The following is a 20,192-nucleotide window of genomic DNA, read 5'->3' as shown; positions in this document are numbered from 1 at the left end:
GACATATATTAGCAGCGACATTGCCTTCATATGTAGTTTCAAGCAGTTTCAAGGCTTTTGCGGCCACATTAATTCCATTTTCTCCAGAAACTGGCTGTATCAAATATGAATGGACATCATTAACGACGCACAGCCACTCCCCTGACAGAAAGGCCGGGGGGGTCGGTTTATTTTTCAAACACAGTTCTTATATGAAGCGACCTAAAATCGCCCTATGGAGATTTCAATGCAAATAAAAGAATACATGAACCTGTGTGTTGGTGCCCTCTACTGAAAGTGACGTCAGACTTCGGTGCTCTATTGGAGTCATTTGGCTATATCTGGATGCATTGTGGCCTGTTGGAGTTGTGTTTGTGTGTGTGTGGAGGGGGGGGGGGGGGTGTGTGTGCTGGCATGGCTATTTGTCACGTGGGCTACGATTGACCCGAGTGAACAGGCAGCCTTTTGATGCACAGGAAGTGCGGTGAGTCAGTCAGGCAGCGATTACTCAGCGTGATTCTGTGCCATTGTCTGTCTGCCTTGCCTGGCCCTTTTCTGTGTTCGACAGGATGGCTCGCTGATTAGGCTGCTTCCACCTCCCCAAACTGACCCAGTTCTCTCTGTCTCTCTCTCTCTCTCTCTCTCCCTCTCTGTGTCAGTCGTTCTTTCTAACACTGTTATTCTTAATTTTGTTCTTATTCACTCTCCTCTCTCGTTCTGTCTCTTTTCTCTCTCTCTCTGTCTCGCTCTCTCTCTCTCTCTCTCTCTCTCTCTCTCTCTCTCTCTCTCTCTCTCTCTCTCTCTCTCTGCTACACACTACACAGCTTCACAACGGAGCAGGTGCCAGACTTGGCCACCACCTCCCTTCCTCGTCCTCTTCCTCTGCCTTGAGACAAGGAGGTACCGTCTCCACAGACCACGCTGGGGACATCCACCTTGCCCAGCTCGAGCCCTCCCCTTTCCCTCACAGCAGCAGGCCTCTACCCCCTCAGACCACAGACGGCCCAGGGTGGAGCTCCGTGGACCACCAGGGGGGCCACATCAACCGAGCCCTACCTCAGGGAGAGGAAGTGGACCTGGCAGGGGGGAAGAGGAGGCTGCCCTCCCCTGAGAGTGCGGTGAAGCAGGCCCCTCTCCCTCACCCCCAGGCGGGACGAGTGAGGGGAGGAGAGGAGGAGGAGGGGGAGGAGCAGCAACAGCTCAGGGGGAGGGCGGACGGTGCCGTGTATGGCTCAGAGAACCAGCCTCTCGTGGACAGACAGGAGCCGCGAGGCCATCGGAGGGAGAGGTATTCCTCGCAGGAACTCCATTACCCAGACATCCACAGGAGCAGGGCGGTCACTGAAGGTAAGTCTATCGGACAGGTGGGAGAGTTGGAGGGATTCAGTTCAGTGACGTCTGCTGTTATTTGTGTTCTAGTTCTACCAGCTAACTTTATTCATCTCTCTAATCTCCCTCTCTGTTTTTGCTATCATAATTTGAACAAACTGAACTAGCTGAATATATTTACTCCAATATTATGCTACCTTTACCTGACTCTTCAGGGGGGAAAGAATGCGGTGTCAAAATTGTGAAAGTGAAAATGACAGACAATAGCTACTGTACTATATTTCTTTTGAAACCGAATTTCCTCTTCTGTGAGAATGTTTACACGGACGTCAGGTTGCGGTTTGTGGGCAGACGTGACTAGAGTCCCATCCTAGGTTTGTCTGTGTGCATCGTCCCCTTTTGGCTTATCATTAAGCATGACACAGTCAGATGAAATATGTCACACGCTAGGGAGAGGGCTAATTCTATCCTCCACACGTTGGCGAGCGGGGAGGGACAAAGACCAAGAGAGGTTGAGAACAGTTTTAACCACTGCTGCTGTCTCACAGGGCCGTGAATTGCATGATTTGCATCCCTACTTTGACTTATTAAAAAAAGTTGTAGAAAAGGCTTCCCATTCTGTTCTGTATGCTGCTGAGGTTGTGTTTCTGAGCTGTGTGTGTGTGTGTGGGGGGGGGGGGGGATGTTTGTTGGTTGCTTGCTGCTTCAACCTGCTGCTAGTCTAGGTGTATTGATATACTGTTATTCTCCTCATTATATTTCTCACTGTTTCCGTCTTTGATTATCTTTCTGTCCCCTTTTCTGTCTCAATCTTTGCCTCTCTGTCTCTCTCTCTCTCTCTCTCTCTCCACCTCTCTCTTTCTCTGTGTATTGCACTCTACAGATCTGCAGGAGTCCTCTAGGGCAGCATCTGGTTCACCCAGCAGAAGTGTGTCTCATCCTGCAGCGTTGGACACATACATTGACGACATTGGACAGGGAGAAGAGCTAACAGACGCAATGACAGCCCGACAGATGTCCATCAAAGACAGGTGAGCCTCTTCTCGGGTGTCAGCAAAGCTTCAATCAGCTTGATGTTTGTTTGTTTTTGAGAGAGAGAGAGAATTGTTTTAAGTCGTGTATTTAAAAATATAGGTTTTACTTTTTCAGTTACCATTATTATTTGTCCCCCGGCCATCCTGTGCCTTCCCTTCCGCCCTTCTATCGCTGTGTGATCTCACAATACCACTATACTACTACTACTACTATACCAAAGATGACCAAACTTATTAGGTTCAAATCTAGTTAAGCAGTGTGTGTTGCACCAAAAGCGGGTCACTGTGAACCTAAAAGCCCAATCACTGCTTTTCCTGATGGGGGACTATGGATTGTCCTGCAATCATTTCCCTTGTTATTGCAGCTGTTTATATTAATTAAGGTTCTCGGTTCATTCTGCAGTAGACCAAAAAAAACACACTGGGTGGAACAGGAGGCTGAACCTCCACCTCAACTCTTCTCGTGAGAAGTAGGTTAACAGGAGAATGAGAAGATTTATCACAACGATAACAAACCGTTTAGTTTTAGTCTCAGTAATTGTGGTCAGTGACGGCAGGACAGAGCATTTTATAGTAGAGAACTGGAATGGATGGAACAGACTTTTCCGTTCAAACATTAAATGCTGCTTGTGCTTGAACTACAGTAGGAAGGAAAGAAGCGTTATATTTGTGACAGGTGTGTCCAATTGTTGTTCCCTTGGTAATTATGCAGGTCTTTTCACTTTTTTTCCCCATTGTCATGCATTGCATGTCACTGCAGTTAATTCTACGTGTTTGGATTCTATTATAGTTCTATAGTCCCAGTTTCCTGCACCCAGCTGGGAGCAGAGAATCTGGGTTAGCTTGTCAAGTTGCCTTATCTGCTGCCTGCTATCCCAGAATACTTCAAATACAAATTGTGGTACAGTAGCCGGTGGTACATTGTTAAACACAGGCTTTAAAAAGCTTAATCCTACAGTACAGTATGTGTTCCATGATCTCTGTCGTGTTTGCTAGTATACTAATCAATAAATCCTTAACTGGGTGTGTTGGATTTAGCTGCTCATGCACCAGCATTGATTGCATAAGTACAGTTATGTCATCTCAACAATGTTACCAAGTACAGTCTGCTGGCTGAGCTATTAAGCTACACTCTGGCTGCAAATTGATTGATGTAATGGATTTGTGTGTGCTACTACAGAGACAGGCACGCACACATGCAGCGCACGCTGGCACTGTTTTTCTTTTTTTCTGCCCAATACACATTGCATTGCATGTCTGTGTAGCATGCTGGTCTCACATCTCTCACATTCTTTCGTGGCGTTTTCATGTGTTAATAGATCTCTCTGTGTGTGTGCGCGCAACAATCCCCCTCTTATAGCGCTGTCTCAGATATACAGCTGGCTATGTCCAGTCAATGTCCTTTTTATCCTGTCTTTTGGTACAAAAACAGTCGGAACAGCATGTCCCCTCACTGGGACAGTGAGGCGGTTGTACGATGGGGAGAGAGAAACCCATCAAAACATGCGTCCCCCTCCCCTGATTCTCTCTGTTCAAGCTGGTCTGCTTCCCACTATTAAGAATTAGTGCTCAATGAGTGAACCTCTGTTCTTTAATTATGCAACATGTTTTAGTATGACTGTCTGTGATCCTCATCATGCATATTCAGCATACTGTGTGTAATTACATTTTGCCAGTGTAAGTGCGTTAACCTTTTTTGGGCGGGAACCCCATTTGGTGTTTTAAGCATTGTTATACTTTAGCTATTGAAAAATAGCAAGGTCTGCTATTTTTGTGGCACAAATCTTTGAATATATATTTTTTCATAGAGAACGTTTTTAACTCAAATCATCTTGCTTCTGGGGAGGTCCCTGGAACAACATATTTTCAGATGGGGTTCGGCGGCCACTTACATATAGTTTTCGGGGGTCCTTGACATGAAAATGTTTGAGCACCACTGACATAGAAACATGGGTTTTTCAGGAATTAGAAGACATTTGTAGAATCGTCCTCTGGTTTAAATGGGTTAATCATACCCAGTATAGTGCTTTAATCACATTAGCTCAGTGTAGTGCTTAGAGCTTGAGTTATTAAACTTTTTAAGCTTGATGCCAAAAGTAAAATCCGTTATCTATCTCCCTGGGACCCAAATTGGACAAAGATACTCTACTGTGCGTACTTTATGTTCTATAAACGCATATAACTGGATATTGAAATGTCCATAAAGGATGGATTCATAAGTCTAGTAGTGGACTCAATATTCTAAACTATAAAGCTTAGTACTAACCAGTAGCCTACTGCTTTACTGTTAAAGCCTTCTATGCTTAAATGTACTGCTTTGTCTGTCTGTCTGTCTGTCTGTCTGTCTGTCTGTCTGTCTGTCTGTCTGTCTGTCTGTCTGTCTGTCTGTCTGTCTGTCTGTCTGTCTGTCTGTCGATATACTTAATGTGGTTAACCAGGGTGTAGGAAACAACCTCCTCTTCTGGACAGTATAATGAAGGGACCTGAATGAACTGAGGGCATACTCCCAGCTCCAGTTACACTGACTGACATCTCCAAGTGATGTCTGGTGTGAATGAACGTGCTCATGTGTCACTAGTGTTTAGCTATATTCCAGACGTTCACAGTATTTGTAAGCGTGGCTGCTAAATGACACGCATGCTGGCTCTGTTTAGCGTCCTGTTGCTTCACTGCAGAGAGCCTGTGGACACGCTTGTTGGAAGCCAAACTTGGAAGACCCTGTTCTGTGTTCACCTCAGTGTTGTGACAGAGTGAGGTAGAGAGGCTAATGGGAAAAGAGATTCTTGTTGCAGTAAAATGCAAGCCTAGTTGTGAAAGAGATCCCCTAGCTGTGTAAAGAGATGAACCGTGTGTATAGTATAGACTCTGTCTGTATTCTGGTAATGTACTGTGACTTTGTCTCATTAAATTACCTGATGTACTCCTGTCCTCATCGAGGCCAAAATGTCCACAGTCTTACAGAAACATGAGTGCATCCCTCAAAGTGAAGACATCTTTTTGGCCTTCACTTCTAAGTAACTGTGTTAGGGTTAGGGAAAATTCAATTTAGTACTAGAGGCAAGGCTAGCCAATGTTTTTTTTCTCTCCCATAAATTACCTTGTTTTGTTAAAATGTCATGTTAAATACAGTAGGTCTATATACTGCTATGAATCATTTTCCTAGTGTTTGTTACTGAACAAACACTAGAACAACGATTCCTCATCAGAGGTCTGCGCCTGTCTCTCCATCTCTTTACTAAACAGAAAGTACGTGTTCAGGTTACGATACCAATTTCATACAGTGGGGTCCCATATCTTTCTTCCTCAATCTCAAAATGGTCTCTATGGGTCCCCAGAGGTACCTCTGTTAGACACACCCACAGAGTGGCCCCCAAAGGTACCTACGAGCCAGTGACATCCATGTACCTCTCTGGAAGGAAGGAATGGAACCGGACTGTACATTCAAGATACAGTAACTCATACAGGATAAACAAGTGAAATAGGAAGTGATGAAACACGGAAACAAATGAGCAGATAAATGGAATTGGAACACTATAAAATTGAAGCTGATAATGGGTTCTCTCTCCTGATTAGATTAGATTCACTTTAGATGCTCTTTATTGTCACTTAGTAGATGGTACACTGGTTAGGTATATAGTACATGTGAAAGACTTGCCTCGGAAGCTCCACTACGTATATCCGATGGATGAGTAAACAAGCACAAGTCGTTATTTCCTCTTAGCGTGGCTCCTCATGTGGGAGCGTAGCCCTATCCCTGGGACACAGTCTTCCACAATGCACAATTCCACTACAATAAAACATAATAAAAACAACTTAAATCACTGAAAACATAACCGTGAAAATAACAGTGAAAGTGCATAGTGCAACGTGCCGAGGGTTATTGCACAGTCACTCTTTCCTATTATTTACTGTAAGTGTCTGATGGCCTGTGGGAAAAAAAACTCTTCCTTTGCCTGCCGGTGTGTGCTTTGAGGCTCTTGTATCCCTTCAGCCTTTTGCACCGTAGAGGGGTGAACAGGCTTTTGTAGTGGTGGGTGGAGTCTTTAGTGATCTACAGTGATTTGTAGAGGCAGCGTGGATGTAGAGGTCCTCTAGGCTAGTAGGCAGCTCACACCGATGATGATCTCTGCGGTGCGAATGACCCTTTTCAACGCCATGCGTCCGTACTCTCAGAACTGTCAAATTCATCCTGATTTGGAAGAAATTGGTGACCCACCTGAAAATGTTAAATGATTTCTGTTAAAGAGCTGGGGTGACGAGGAGACCCCTTGCTGTTACGGAACACTCTATAGAGCAATGATAACTATCAGAATATATAGTTTTGCCCTTTTTAACGAAATACTTTGTTTTTACAACCTTACACCACCTTTTAATTAATATGCGGGTGCTGCTGTCTGTCTGTGAGATTTCTCCATCTTCACGTATTCTTCCCTGTCTAGGCTGGCACTGCTGAAGAAGAGTGGTGAGGATGACTGGAGGAACAGGATCAACAAGAAGCAGGAAGGAGTGAAGTTGGCAGTGGCCGAGCGCCACGCTCAGCTCTGGGAGGTGGAGCAGGGCTTCAACAAGAAGGTAACCGCCTGATCCACACATTCAGCCTTTGACTGGGAACATACTGTACAGTATAACAGCAGTGTTTCTCAACGTTTTCACGCTTTTCAGGCCTCATAATAATGTGATTTGAAACGGGAACCTCCTGCCCGGGTCAAGCACGTGGAATCATAGGCAGGAGTTGAGGCATAACATTTCGTTTGGCTCGGTTCCACAGTTAAATATTGTGAAAATAAGCGATCTTCTGCGAGCACGTTGATCGGCCATTTTACAAAAAATGTGCCTCGTTCATAAGTAATTGGGCCAATATTTTACCATTCTTTGTTATAGTTTGTTTTCTTTTTTCCCTGTCCTTTTAGAGTTATTTAATAGGTCTCCTTAACTCATTAACTGTCACTTTAGAAATGTGCAGATCCCCTGTATACACTTATATATTACTGTATGTAGTTGTGTTTACTGTTGAGTGAGAAAACAATCTTGAAATTAATTTGGGGACCCCCCTGGGTCCTGTCCCCCTGGCTGCAGTTGTGGATATATCTAAACAGAGAGGTTGTGTTGTCTTTTGTCCTGATCTGTCTTTCTGTTTCTCTCTTCTGATCTGCACCTTTTGCAACACCTATTTCATGTGCTTGAAGTTGTATTACATGTCATGTGCATGTTCTTGAACAGCAGACATTTAGTATCTGGTAATGGTTTCAGCATTCAGTAGCATTTCGTCGCTGTCGGGCAGAATCGTTGATTCTCTATATTTCATATTTTTATTGTGTTTTGTATGTTGTATGGTAGTGTTGTGGAAAAGTTGCTAAAATAGCCAATTTGCAAGCTCTGTTCGAGGGTTTTATGAATATTTAACTCATGAAAAGTATTAACATGACATGTTAATGCCCAACAGCAATGATTTGATAATCCTTCATAGTGCACCATTCAATAGTATACAGTACTCTTTAATGTGGGTTCTGAGTTACGTACTTGGTTTCAATTCATATCTTTATAAGAAGATATGGCTATAGGCTATACTTAATTTGCTTTTGTTTTGTTTTTCGCTAACCAACTGTATAACTGCTAACTCTTCACCCAACTTAAGCTCTATATTTTCAGTCAGAGCAGACTATAATTTTAACCTTACATCTCATTAGACTGCATGTTTTCTGTAAACCTCTCCATCATTTTTGTTTGCCTTTTCTCTGTTTGCATGTCCTATTTTTCCTTTCAAAATAAACCTCATTTCCATCCCTGCATGTGGAGTGTGGTTCTGTTTCTGAAAGGGCGGGTTGGATTGTGACTACATGACACCTCTCTGTTTAGAACTATTCACAACAACGCCTACTGTATCTTTCCATCCACGACTGTTTTGCTTGGCATTTTCATTATCCGAGTTTGTTCAGCTTAGCTTAGAGTCACAGTGTTTTCCAACCATTTTTCCAACTTCTGTTTTTACTTTGTATAATTAATTTTTGGGCTCCGAAACATGTTTTCCGATGGGTTTTTTATTGTTGTCAACTCCCCTTTGTGGAATATCAGACACATTGGGCTTGGAGCAGCCCTTTCCTGGCCATGATTAAAAAGACAAAGTGCAGGGGGAATAGTTCACAATACTTTAATCAAAGAGCATAAGAAAAGTCTCCTTAATCAAGTTCAAGGCTTGGCTTAGGGTTCAAAATTAGATTAGGAAGTTGTTGTTCTACTTTCTCATCCTCCCATTCAGCGGAGCCAGTGAACCCAATCACTTCCATTTCCTGCGATGCATCAAAGGAAAGGGACAGTAAGGACAGGCTAATGAGACTGGAACAGAATGCTGAGAGGTTACAGTCAATAAAGTCATCTGTTGTTTTGCCCTAGTAGTGTAATGGGCATTCAGACGAAAGGGAACTCATAGTGAGATGAGTGAGATGTTTCTCTAGCAGGGACCACACCAGCGATCAAGATGCGTTTAGTAGATTTTATTGAAAGAAACGTAGATGAATGCAATAGCAAACGGGAGGGAGAGAGGCTATAGGAGAACAGAAGTGATTTGTTTGAGGTGTGGTCCTGCTCCCGAAATTCTACTAATTAGCTGCAAATAGAGATGATGAATGATGATGGTGAGTTTGGGGGCGATCACTCCACGGTGCTGTTTGTTTGGACCGGCTCTTCAGAACATTATGTACCTTTTCTCCCCACCTGGTCACGTGTCTGTAGGACGATGAAGTGCCCATGATGATCGATGAGTATGATGTGTCCGATCAGCATTGGGTAAGAACTTAAGAAGACCAGTCACCAGTATAATAAGGCCACAACACACACACACACACACACACACACACACTCAACACAGAGGAAGGGTATTTATCAAGTGGCTCAAAGTCAGCAATCCACAATCAATAGTTTTCTGTAGAGCATACATCCCTTGATAAATACAACCCTCAGTGTAACACGGGTAGTGATACCCACCGACAGTGGTTTGTGTGTGTGTGTTTGTCTGTAGATAAGGTATTGCAACTAAGTCGTGCTATGGTGTTTGTGTGTGTCCCTTACAATCATGGTGATGGTGTTGTTGCACTGACTGTTTGTGTGAGCTTTTAAGTGCTCTAATCAAAATGTAAAAATCAGGGTTGTATCAAGGCTTTCTCGTCATTGTCTTTACTGTGTGTGTGTGTGTGTGTGGGGTCTGTATCCATGTGTGTGTCTGTGTGCGCGTGCGTTTGAAATAAATGGTCTTAACACATCTTGTGTCCAAGACGTCTGTGGACGTCTTTGGTATTACCGCACGTGCAGTGCCCTTTTTTTTCTTTTTTTTTTAAAAATACGTGGTGCCAAAGTTTGTGTTATTGCCATTGAGAATGCATTGGGCGTTTAAGTTAAATAACTCAGAAACTATAAAACATTTCAAAGTAAAAAGTTCCAGCATGTGTCTCCACAGTCAGCTGAATTAAAATTAATTAATTGATTTTCTAGGTGAAAGTGATTTTCACCCACTTTTGCGTGGGCACACAAAGTGTTAAATCAGAGTTTCAGTGGTGATGAGATTTAGCTCTCATACTATGGCCAAGGCTATCTCTGTCTCTGTTCAGATTTTCTCTTAACTGCATGACTTTGATAAATATAAAGAATGTGGGTGGTGTTGTATGAGACTGGATACACTGACGGCAACGTTCCCTTCTTTCATTAACACACCTCAAGGACTTCTTCCCTACCTGCTGTGGATCAGTCTGGCACACTTGTGCTTTCTTTCCTGTTCTGTTTCCATTCCAGCCACTTCTACTGTTTATTCCGTCCCCATTTGTGTGTGTGTTTTGTGTGTGGGTGTGTGTCTGTGTGTGGGTGTGTGTTATTCCACGTTCTATGGCCGTGCATCAATAGGAGCCAGTCTTTGCCTGTACTTTTTCTCCTGAGCCCCCTGTTCATATGTCTCTCCCTGATGAGCCTTTGAGCCAGGTAGGCAGTTGGATCAGGTGTTGCTGCCATGTGTAGTCTGCTGTCTGCCTGCTCGCTTTCTTTCTCGGACCCCTAATAGTTCACAGCTTAGTTCCATAGATCATCCCTTATTATTAACATGCTCTGTTTATTTATTTTAAGAAACAAAATGGAGAGTATAGGCGTGTCTGTAGAATTTGAAATAATGGGCACATGTCAAGGACAATAGATTTGACCTTCCTGATACAAAAATAGTGAAGAATCCACGTAGCAGCTCCTTTTGCTTATTTTGGTCAAAATATTATGAAATGCCAAAGATGTCTTTACAATATAGGGTGTTCTTGTATATTTTACCACCCATACTATACTTCCTCACCAGCCTGCTCACTGCTTTCCTCACTCTTTCAAAGCTCTGACACATGCCTATATGAAGCTACGTAGCATGACAGCCCCATGGCTTCATGGCCTATATAGCCAACGATCGACATATATGGCTGCTCTCTCATCTCTCCTCCTTATCACTCTCTATCCTGATCCCTCTCTCTTCCATCCCTCATCCCGTGTCGCTCCCTCTGGTCGTGAAGGCCGCCAGCTCCCCCAGGCAACCGCAGGTGGATGAGAGGCATCCCTGGAGGCGGAAGGTGACCGACCACACCTGTCCAAAACTCAGCACTGTATTTAACTTAACAAGATTTAAGTTAAACTATGTTAACACCCCGCCCTTCTTGCAGTCCAATTGTCCAATTAATACAATGAATCGAAAATCCCTAGCTGCTCAGCGATTTGTGTTGCACACTGTGTTACTAAATTACGTTATTGTCACTCTTGTCAGAACTCGTCTGCTTGTGTCATACTTGTCTGCTTGTCTCACTTAAAAACTTAACGTGAAGCAATAAAACAGCAACTTGTACAATTGGTGTGACTGAGTGCTTTTCCATTTTACGTCTGGCTCTGGTGTTGTGAATGACCTCACCGGCAGAGAACTCAAACCAGGCGTAATGCTCTGAATGTTGGGAAGGGACTGCTTTTGTGTTGGGAAAGATGTGTTTAATGCCCTTGTGATGCTTGGCTACTAGTCCTGTGATCGTGGCCCACTTTGGAAGTGTTGTGCCGTCTCTTCCGGAGGTTGTTTTGTAATGACATCGCCTTGTTCTCTGCTCCTCCTCAGCAGAGGATAGCGGAGGACGTGGAGAGCCAGCACATCGAGGCCCAGATGACCATCCAGGACCGGAAGCAGCTCATAGGGTCCCGAGAAGAGTCCTGGAAGTCCAGGGGCAAGGGAGCGGCCAATGACTCCACGCAGTTCACCGTGGCCGCACGCATGGTCAAGAAAGGTCAGTGGTGGTCAGTCATTCCAGTCTTTGATGACAAAATGTATATCTGCTCCACTGCCCCCACGCCTGTGGAATGCCCTCCTACCGACCACTTGAGAGCCCCACAATCTACCGATGCTTTTAAAATCAGACCCGTCTGAAGTGAGTGGTACTGTACTGTGCTGTACTGTACTGTACTGTACTGTACTGTACTGTACTGTACTGTACTGTACTGTACAAGCCCTCCTCCCTGGCCTGTGTTTCTGTGTCTGACTGTGTTATGCTGTGCAACAGTGACACTTGGTGGTGAACAAATGCTATAACGCTATTTTCGTGCTCGGACACAGCCGGACACAGACCCAGGGACACAGCCACACACATAGCTGTCTATAGGAGTGGTTGCACCACTCAAAAATGGACTTAAAACATACATTTTTTTTGGTCCATAGATCAGTCATATTACCCAGAGACCCCCTTATCAACTGCCCCCCTCCAACCCCTCCAACAGGCAGCTCGAAGTGGTCACTGTGTGGTCTTTACTCAGACAGTGAATGCTTTCATGGCTGGCCTGTTATCCTATTAGCGAGGGTCCCGGAGAGAAGGCCAGCTGGTGGTGGGTTTTGTGTTCACATGAAGTGAGAGAGGGTGTTTGGTTTGTGGGCTTAGCAAAGGAATTAGCAGCATGCATGGCTAATGGAAAACTGACACACTTGTTCAATTCCGGGCTGGCAGGATCCGCTAAGGAGCTTGGCGTTTTAAAAACATGTTAAAAACATCTGCAAAAATAGCCTATCTACAAGCTCACAACGCACCACATTGTGGTGACGCGGCCAACGACCTCACGCAGCTCACTGTTGCAACCTGCGTGCGTGGTCAACAAATGTCAGGGGTCACCCCAATCTTTTAACTCATTTTGGGTGGGAACCCCTTTTGGTGTTAGCATTATGTTATGCTTTAGCTATTGAAAAATAGCAGATCTACAAGCTCATAGCGCGCCACCGAGTGGCGCGCTACGAGCTTGTAGGTCTGCTATTTTTGAAAAATCGAAGCGACTGACATAGAAACATAGCTTTTTCAGAAAACTGTCAGGATGTAGAAGACATTTTTAGAATCTGATCTCAGGTCAAAATGGGTTAATGACCCTGTCCGTCCTAATTCATTAAACTTAATTCTGAGTGACTTTTGTCATCAATGATTGTATGAAATGTTATACACAGCAGCACATCGTAGTTATTTGTTTGCGTGTATTTGTTTGTGTACCAGGGTTGGCTGCCCCCTCTGCCCTCCAGCAGGCTCCCTCACCATCCAAACCCAAGACCAACACGCCTGCCATTTCCAAGCCTCAGGAGGGTCAGTAGTATCTCTCTCTTCTTCTCTTTAACTTTCCCACACTGTCTATTTGTAGCTATTTATTTATTTTACTTCCAACTACGTCACATGATAATTGAATACAGGGGGACAGGTTAACTTGTCCCTCCCTTAAGCACTTGAACTCTTTTTTTATTTTAACATGGTTTTTATTGAAGGAATGCCACGGACAGTTAGTCAGCAGTAGAACTCTAATGTGCCATAAAAGGCAAATATTTCATGGAAATAGGCCAACAATTCAATTACGTATATAGGGTTTAAGTGGTTAACCATTATGACTTTAGTACTTCACTGTCACCATTGGCCAGAACAGATTTTACACACAGGTCCCTAATTCAATCTTCCAATTTGATTTATAATTGTCCACAGGTTTGGTGTGCCTCTGATGTACTGTGTGCTCTACTGAATGGGCCTCATTCACAAAACCAATTTCTTTCAATTATTTTTGTTACTTTTGTTAGAAAAGGAGTATGAACCCTAGGTGGACCAGATTATGAATGCCAGTTGCTCCTAAAATGGATACGCATGCCTGCTGATGTTGATTTGCATTAGTGGACATCCTTTCAACACCATAAAAGGCAGAGAAAGCCAGAGACGGAGGTCTCCGCCTTATTAATTAATTATGTTGGATGCCTGGGACGGAGATTAATCTAAAAAACATTAGCACCATAGCAACAGAGCGCACCGCTCTACAGGCTGGAAGCGCCTATTGGGCAACATAGCTACATCTAAGACGGTGCCATGCCACCTTGAAATGGGCTCTGAAGCTGCAAATCGCTGGGCGCGCTGATTTACTGTTTCCAACTACATCCGGGCATTCAAGGTGTTAATGTTTTCAACGCTGACAGCGGAAAGATGCACCATTGTTGAAGCACTAAAAATATGGGTTGACTCATTAGGTGGAGTGCAGGAAACTGGAGCTTTGAATGAGAGATTGGTTAGACTGGCAGTTGTCGAGTATTAGTAGAGTAGATGGAAAATAATTACAGATTCAGATTACACAGCAAAAATGGGGTAGCATTCTTTGGCTACTGAATTCCGTTCTAGGACTAAACAGGAATGTGTATAGTATATTTGATTTGCATTTCATATGTTGTCATGTGTGTACAGGAGCTTTCCACCTGCTGTCTCATCAGCACGCTTAGGCCTCACTCAGACCTTTACTGCATTGCTGTATGCTTGTTGGATGAATGTTGTGTAGTGTCATGGCCGCCCCAGTGCATTTCCAATGGGAGTCGCATGGTTTGACACAACATTTGTGTTGTATGAGGGGGAGGGGCGCAGTCGAAACAAAGCCGAAAGCCATACAACAGCTTGTAATCCAAAATGTGGACTACAAACCATGTGACTTCCATTGGAAATGCATTGGGGCGGCCATGACACTACACAACATTCATCCAACAAGCATACAGCAATGCAGTAAAGGTCTGAGTGAGGCCTTATGGTGTGCTGAAAGACACAGCGAGTGCACACATGGTGCTGTTAATGTGAATATAATAGTTTGTTTAGGCCTACAAACATTCTGAAACATTGGCCTTCGGCACTACTGTAAATTATTTTGCACACAGAAAAGGCAATTCTACAGTAAATCTCATATCTCATCAGCATAATGCCTTCCCATTTACAAACACGTGTACTTTGTGATTGTACCAAAGGAAAGTACTTAAGTATAAGTAATTGATGATCAATCTGATGGTACGCATGCACATTTTGTGAATGAAGCCAATGTCTTACAGTATGTTTGTGGTTCCTAAACATTATTTTGGCACTATGTAATGTGTTGTCTTTGCCCTTTTTTGTTTAAGATGTGGACGAGATCTCTCAAATTGAAGGTGTATTCTAATTTCATTTGGTGTTGTACCGTGTGCATTTTACATCATCATTAAAGTAATGAAACATCATAATCACTAATAGTGATATTTCTATCTGGCTACTAATGTCTGATAGAATATTAAAGCTGTTGGTCTTGCCTATAAAAATGCATGAGCCAGCAAATGTACTATATTGAATGTAAAGTGATTAACTGTGACATGCTTGTGGCTGTTAGCAATCGCCTGCAGATACAATTTGATCTTATTCATTTGAATGTAAGTGGAGAGTCTACCCAGTCGACCCATTCTCAATGCTTGTTCAGAAGTCATTGCTTGGTGAAGCACTAGTGTCAAACATGGCTTCTAAACAATCAAATATCATACCTGTGTGAGGTCCGAGTGAAAAAAACAATGTGTTGCACTAATGTGGGTTTAACGTGTGCGTGTGTGTGTGTGTGTGTGTGTGTGTGTGTGTGTGTGTGTGTGTGTGTGTGTGTGTGCGCGCGTGTGTGTGTGCGTGTGTGTGTGTGTGCGTGTGTGCAGAGATCATAGCCTTACCAGACTTAAACCTGGAAACTGACAGAAAGCTGGACAAACTGGAATCCTTCCTGGTCAAGATCAACAATAAAGGTCAGTAATGTCTGTGTAGTGTAAGTTGATATCATGTGGTAAAGCTCCTTGCTGGAAAGGTGACCCTTGGTTCAAATTCCCACATCACCATTTGTCAGGTGGTGGAATGGATGTGATGGTGAGTGTCTGACATTTGTGATCATGTGGACTTGGTGAGCAGAATGTTCTTGGTTCAAGTCCAGGCTGTGCCAACGTGTAGAATGTGACCACCATTACATTTGTTCCCTCTGCAGTCTGAACAGTCTCAACCTTGAGATTGGGAGGTCGGATTCAATCGTAGAGTCATTCCAAAGACTATAATCTTTAAGAATGGTACACAATGCTCCTTGCTTGGCACTCAGCTTCAAGGGTTTGATTGGGCGCAACAGTTGAATGGGGTGCTATTCTTTGCCTATCGGGACGTAACTCAGACGCGGAGTCGGGTTTGGTCTGGTGGCCTTCGCAACGCTCTGCACGGCGACTCGCTCGGCTAGCGCCTCGCTTGGCGGTGCCTCGCGTGGCTCAAGGCCACCAGACACGGTGCGCCTCCGTCATTGACATCATTGACATAAAAAGCAAACGCTCCCATAGTTTCTCTTCCCTTATTTCCCAGTATGTTGATTATCACATACTGGGGGTATTTCTAAGGTGCTGATTACGAACATTTTCTTGATTATCGGGTGATAACAGTTGAATGGGGTGGCGCAAGTCCCTGTGACATACTAGGATCGTGTCCAGGGGATGTACTCGTACATCAAGTTGCCTCAAACTACAAAAACCGGAGATGGGCTCCTGACCTCCTGACTTACACCTCTGGTAATTAGGATCATGTCGAGACACACGCACACACACACAAATGGTAAATGGAAAATGGTGCATTTATATAGCGCCTTTATCGCTATTAGCGCTTTACATAGATTGTGCATTACATTCACCCATTCACACACACCGATGGCGGCGGAAACCATGCAAGGCACCAACCAGCACATCGGGAGCAATTAGGGGTTCAGTGTCTTGCTCAAGGACAAACAAGTTCAAACTGGCAACCTTGCGGTTGCCATCCAGCCACTCTACCCCTGAGCCACCACCGAATGTAGAATGTGACCACCATTACATTTTGTTCCCTCTGCAGTCTCAACCTTGAGATTGGGAGGTCGTCATTCCAAAGACTATAATAAATAATCTTTAAGAATGGTACACAATGCTCCTTGCTTGGCAACAGTTGAATGGGGTGCTATTCTCTGCCTATCGGGATGTAACTCGGACGGCGCTGGGTCGGGTCTGGTGGCCTTCGCAACGCTCGGCACACACACACACACACACACTCACTCACTCACTCACTCACTCACTCACTCACTCACACACTCACTCACTCACTCACTCACTCACTCACTCACTCACTCACTCACTCACTCACTCACTCACACTCACTCACTCACTCACTCACTCACTCACTCACACTCTCTCTCTCTCTCTCTCTCACACACTCACACTCACACTCACACTCACACTCACACTCACACTCTCACACACACACACACACACAGCGCAATGGTTGTGCAGAATTATGTATTTACTGAGAGGCACTAGTGGTGGTAGTACAGGTACTGTCATTCCACTGTTTTAACCGTATTTTCTATCTCCAGTTCCAGGACTGCCTGAGGCCACCATCACAGTGACTGAGAAGAAGGTGAAGGAAGTGATGAGCCTGGAAGATGAGAACTTCTCCAAGTTCTACCGCCACGTGGACGAGCTCCCCACCCTCACCAGCAAGGTGCAGATAGACGATGACTTTGATGCTATCTTCGGTCCTCAGATGCCAAAGTGAGTACTCGGGACTAAAAGCTGAAGATGTGCTCGCATGCTTTGGCTATACCCATTAAGATCTGGAACGCATCTGTGTCACCTTAGCTTTTGACCACTTTATTATTTTAAACTTTAGCTGTTGAAAGCTAGCAGATCCACAAGCTCATGTGTGTGCCGCGCTACGAGCTTGTACAGTAGATATGCTATTTTTGAAAAATCGTGAAAACGTGTGCAAATCTTTTAGGCTAATATATTATTTCATAGCAAACGTTTTACATCATATCTTTGGGGTCCTTGACATGAAATAGTTTGAGAACCACTGATATAGAAACATAGGTTTTTCAGAAAACTCATGATTTAGAAAACATTTGTAGAATCTGGTTTCAATGGGTTAACAAATAAATACAATGTTGTGAGGTATTCCAAGCGTACGGTATGAGTCAATGTCCTTAAAACCCGCTCTCTGTCAATGATGACCTTCTTCACCCGACTCTTTCACCTCTGATCCCATTCACAGGCTGACCTCGGAGATGGTGCAGCACAGGCGAGCGGTGCGACCTTCCCGCAATGTCCAGGCATCCAGGAACCCTCTGAAGAGTCTAGCTGCCAGGGAGGACATCAGACACGAGTACGTCGAGCAGAGACTCAACGTCGGTCTGCTGGAGAGCAAGAGGATGAAGGCTGAGAAGAGTGAGTGAGGATGGATGGGTTCTTGGGTGGAGTTGGCCTGCGTGTGATTTCTGGTCTAGAACGGCGGGTGCCGGCGAAAACAGCTGGTGTATTCTATTGGTTCACCGATCTGAAATTCTCTGCCATGTGATTTAGCTTAATTTGATCAAATGACTCTCAGCTTTTCTTCTAATCTAATGACACGTCTAATGATCAAGTCTAAAACAAATTTATGAATGAACACGCACAGTTCATTCATGTATAGTAGCAATACTCAAGTTTACGTTTAATTTGCTATTTGTTTAGTATAATAATATTTTTTGACAGAGGACACTGATCTCATCATGGTAGGGTAAATGAAAAGCAGGTGGTCTTTTCAAACTGCTTGAAAGCACTGCCAGAGTTGGCAAAAAGCAATCTTGTGTAATTAGAGAGACGTTTTTGATTGTTTACAGCTATTGTATCTGTCAATTACATCACCCGCCACAGCAGAACCTGGAAATATACCTTCTATGAATACCTCACATACTATTAATCAATTCAATGAATTTGGCCAAATTATACAATCATTCTTTATAATTTCGTTTTCCTACTTCATTCATTCAATTCATTTCCAGTCAAAAGGGAACAGCATTTGCACATTTTCAATAAACTGTAACAGATGTTTTGTTTGCATTTGGCTTTTAGTCAGTAATTTTCCGTTTTTTGATGCTCTCTGATGTTCACTCTGTGTTTTGGTGTGAGAGGTAACTCACACCAAAGCATTTGGAAATGTTGTTTAAGAAACGTCTGCTATAGAGATTTGACACAGCACAAATAAGATGATTGAGAGCCTTTGTTTTTCCTTGATCAGGTTCAGAATCATGCATCATTAAATACAGTAACTGTGTGTATAGCACAGTTACAACGTTTTCAGAGTGTGGCCAAGGGGCCTATTGGAAAGGAGAGGAAAAATAATTAATTAATTAGTTTCCTGCCATTATGCAGTGCAATCCTCAATAGCTTGCTGTTGGTGTTCGACCATTGTGAGCTGCACATGGTCTGTGGGTTTGTTTTGAGAGTGACATCATCACTAGAGTCACTAATGTCAAAGGCGTGTTGCTCACAATTTCCTCTAACATCTCCGGTGAGAGCAATAAAAAACACTGCTCCAAACGACTCTGCAGTGACTCTAGCTGACAAAATGAAGACCGAGCTTTCTGGCCTGAGAGATTGTTGTGCTGGCTGTGAATTACCACACTTTTGTGCAAAGTTGTATCTGTTGGCTGACTGTTACCTTCCATTGTGTAGAGGTGATAGCATGTGGAATGTGGAAGTTTGTTTAATCTTATTCACCTTGGTGTGTGTGTGTGTGTGTGTGTGTGTGTGTGTGTGTGTGTGTGTGTGTGTGTGTGTGTGTGTGTGTGTGTGTGTGTGTGTGTGTGTGTGTGTGTGTGTGTGTGTGTGTGTGTGTGTGTGTGTGTGTGCGCGCGTGTGCGTGCGAATGAAATGAAATGAAATGAAATCTATATTTACCCAGGGTATCTGGGCTAAGCTCAAGAACTTGTTTCCAGCCAGGCCCTGCTCATAGAACACATATTTCATCGTAGTGGTTGATGCCTTGTTCAAGGGCACTTCAGCGGTGGTAATTTTTAACCGTGTCGGACGGCTGATTCGAACTAGGAACCTTCCGGTATCAAGACCGCGCCGCTATCCGTTCGGCCACCGCTGCCACTATGTGCGTGTGTGTGTGTGTGTGTATCTGTGCGTGAATCTGTGCGTGTGTGTGATTTTATCTGTGCATGACCCACTCTCTCTCTCCCTGTGCTGCAGTGAACAAGAACTCGGGGTTCTCCGAGGTGGCTCTGGCTGGCCTGGCCAGTAAGGAGAACTTCAGTAGTGTCAACCTGCGCAGCGTCAACATCTCCGAGCAGATGTCCAACAACAGCGCCGTGCCCTACAAGAAGCTCATGCTCCTGCAGGTCAAAGGTCAGTCGACAGACGTGTCGTGTAACAACAAAGGGATCTATAGAGGTTTTTTCAACCCTTTTCATATCAAGGCCCATTATTTATTTGACATTTGATGGGATGCACTTGATGGGATTTAGCCTCGCAGACCCAAAACTAAAGAACTGAAGATAAGATTTTGTCCAAAATTCCATGCTGTGTTGATGTCGGATAGGATAGATCACAGGCAAACTTTGATCAAAATAACAATTCTTCTACATTCTCTAATTGTGTTAGACCTCTTGTAAATTAAGTAATGCAGATGTTTAACAATAATTTCACTCTTGAGAGCATATAATGGGGTCCATTTGGTTTCATTTTACACTCAAGAGTTAGAGATCTCT

General features: G+C 43.9%; 1 protein-coding gene across 1 annotated transcript in view; it reads left to right on the top strand.

The window, feature by feature from the left end:
• Positions 1 to 776: 776 nt before the first annotated feature.
• svila (supervillin a) overlaps positions 777 to 20,192 on the top strand; it is a gene marked incomplete at its 5' end in the record, with an annotated part of 38,851 nt that continues 19,435 nt past the window's right edge. Inside the window, 11 exons of the mRNA XM_079489818.1 lie at positions 777 to 1,326; positions 2,192 to 2,339; positions 6,782 to 6,914; positions 9,072 to 9,125; positions 10,871 to 10,927; positions 11,455 to 11,620; positions 12,863 to 12,949; positions 15,322 to 15,408; positions 17,034 to 17,211; positions 17,711 to 17,883; positions 19,675 to 19,830. Coding sequence (XP_079345944.1) covers positions 777 to 1,326; positions 2,192 to 2,339; positions 6,782 to 6,914; positions 9,072 to 9,125; positions 10,871 to 10,927; positions 11,455 to 11,620; positions 12,863 to 12,949; positions 15,322 to 15,408; positions 17,034 to 17,211; positions 17,711 to 17,883; positions 19,675 to 19,830 — 1,789 coding nt within the window. The remainder of the gene's footprint in view (positions 1,327 to 2,191; positions 2,340 to 6,781; positions 6,915 to 9,071; positions 9,126 to 10,870; positions 10,928 to 11,454; positions 11,621 to 12,862; positions 12,950 to 15,321; positions 15,409 to 17,033; positions 17,212 to 17,710; positions 17,884 to 19,674; positions 19,831 to 20,192) is intronic.

Source organism: Electrona antarctica, assembly GCF_951216825.1.
Source record: "Electrona antarctica genome assembly, chromosome: 20".
Classification (NCBI taxonomy): Eukaryota; Metazoa; Chordata; class Actinopteri; order Myctophiformes; family Myctophidae; genus Electrona; species Electrona antarctica.
This window is presented reverse-complemented; position numbering and strand designations above follow the sequence as displayed.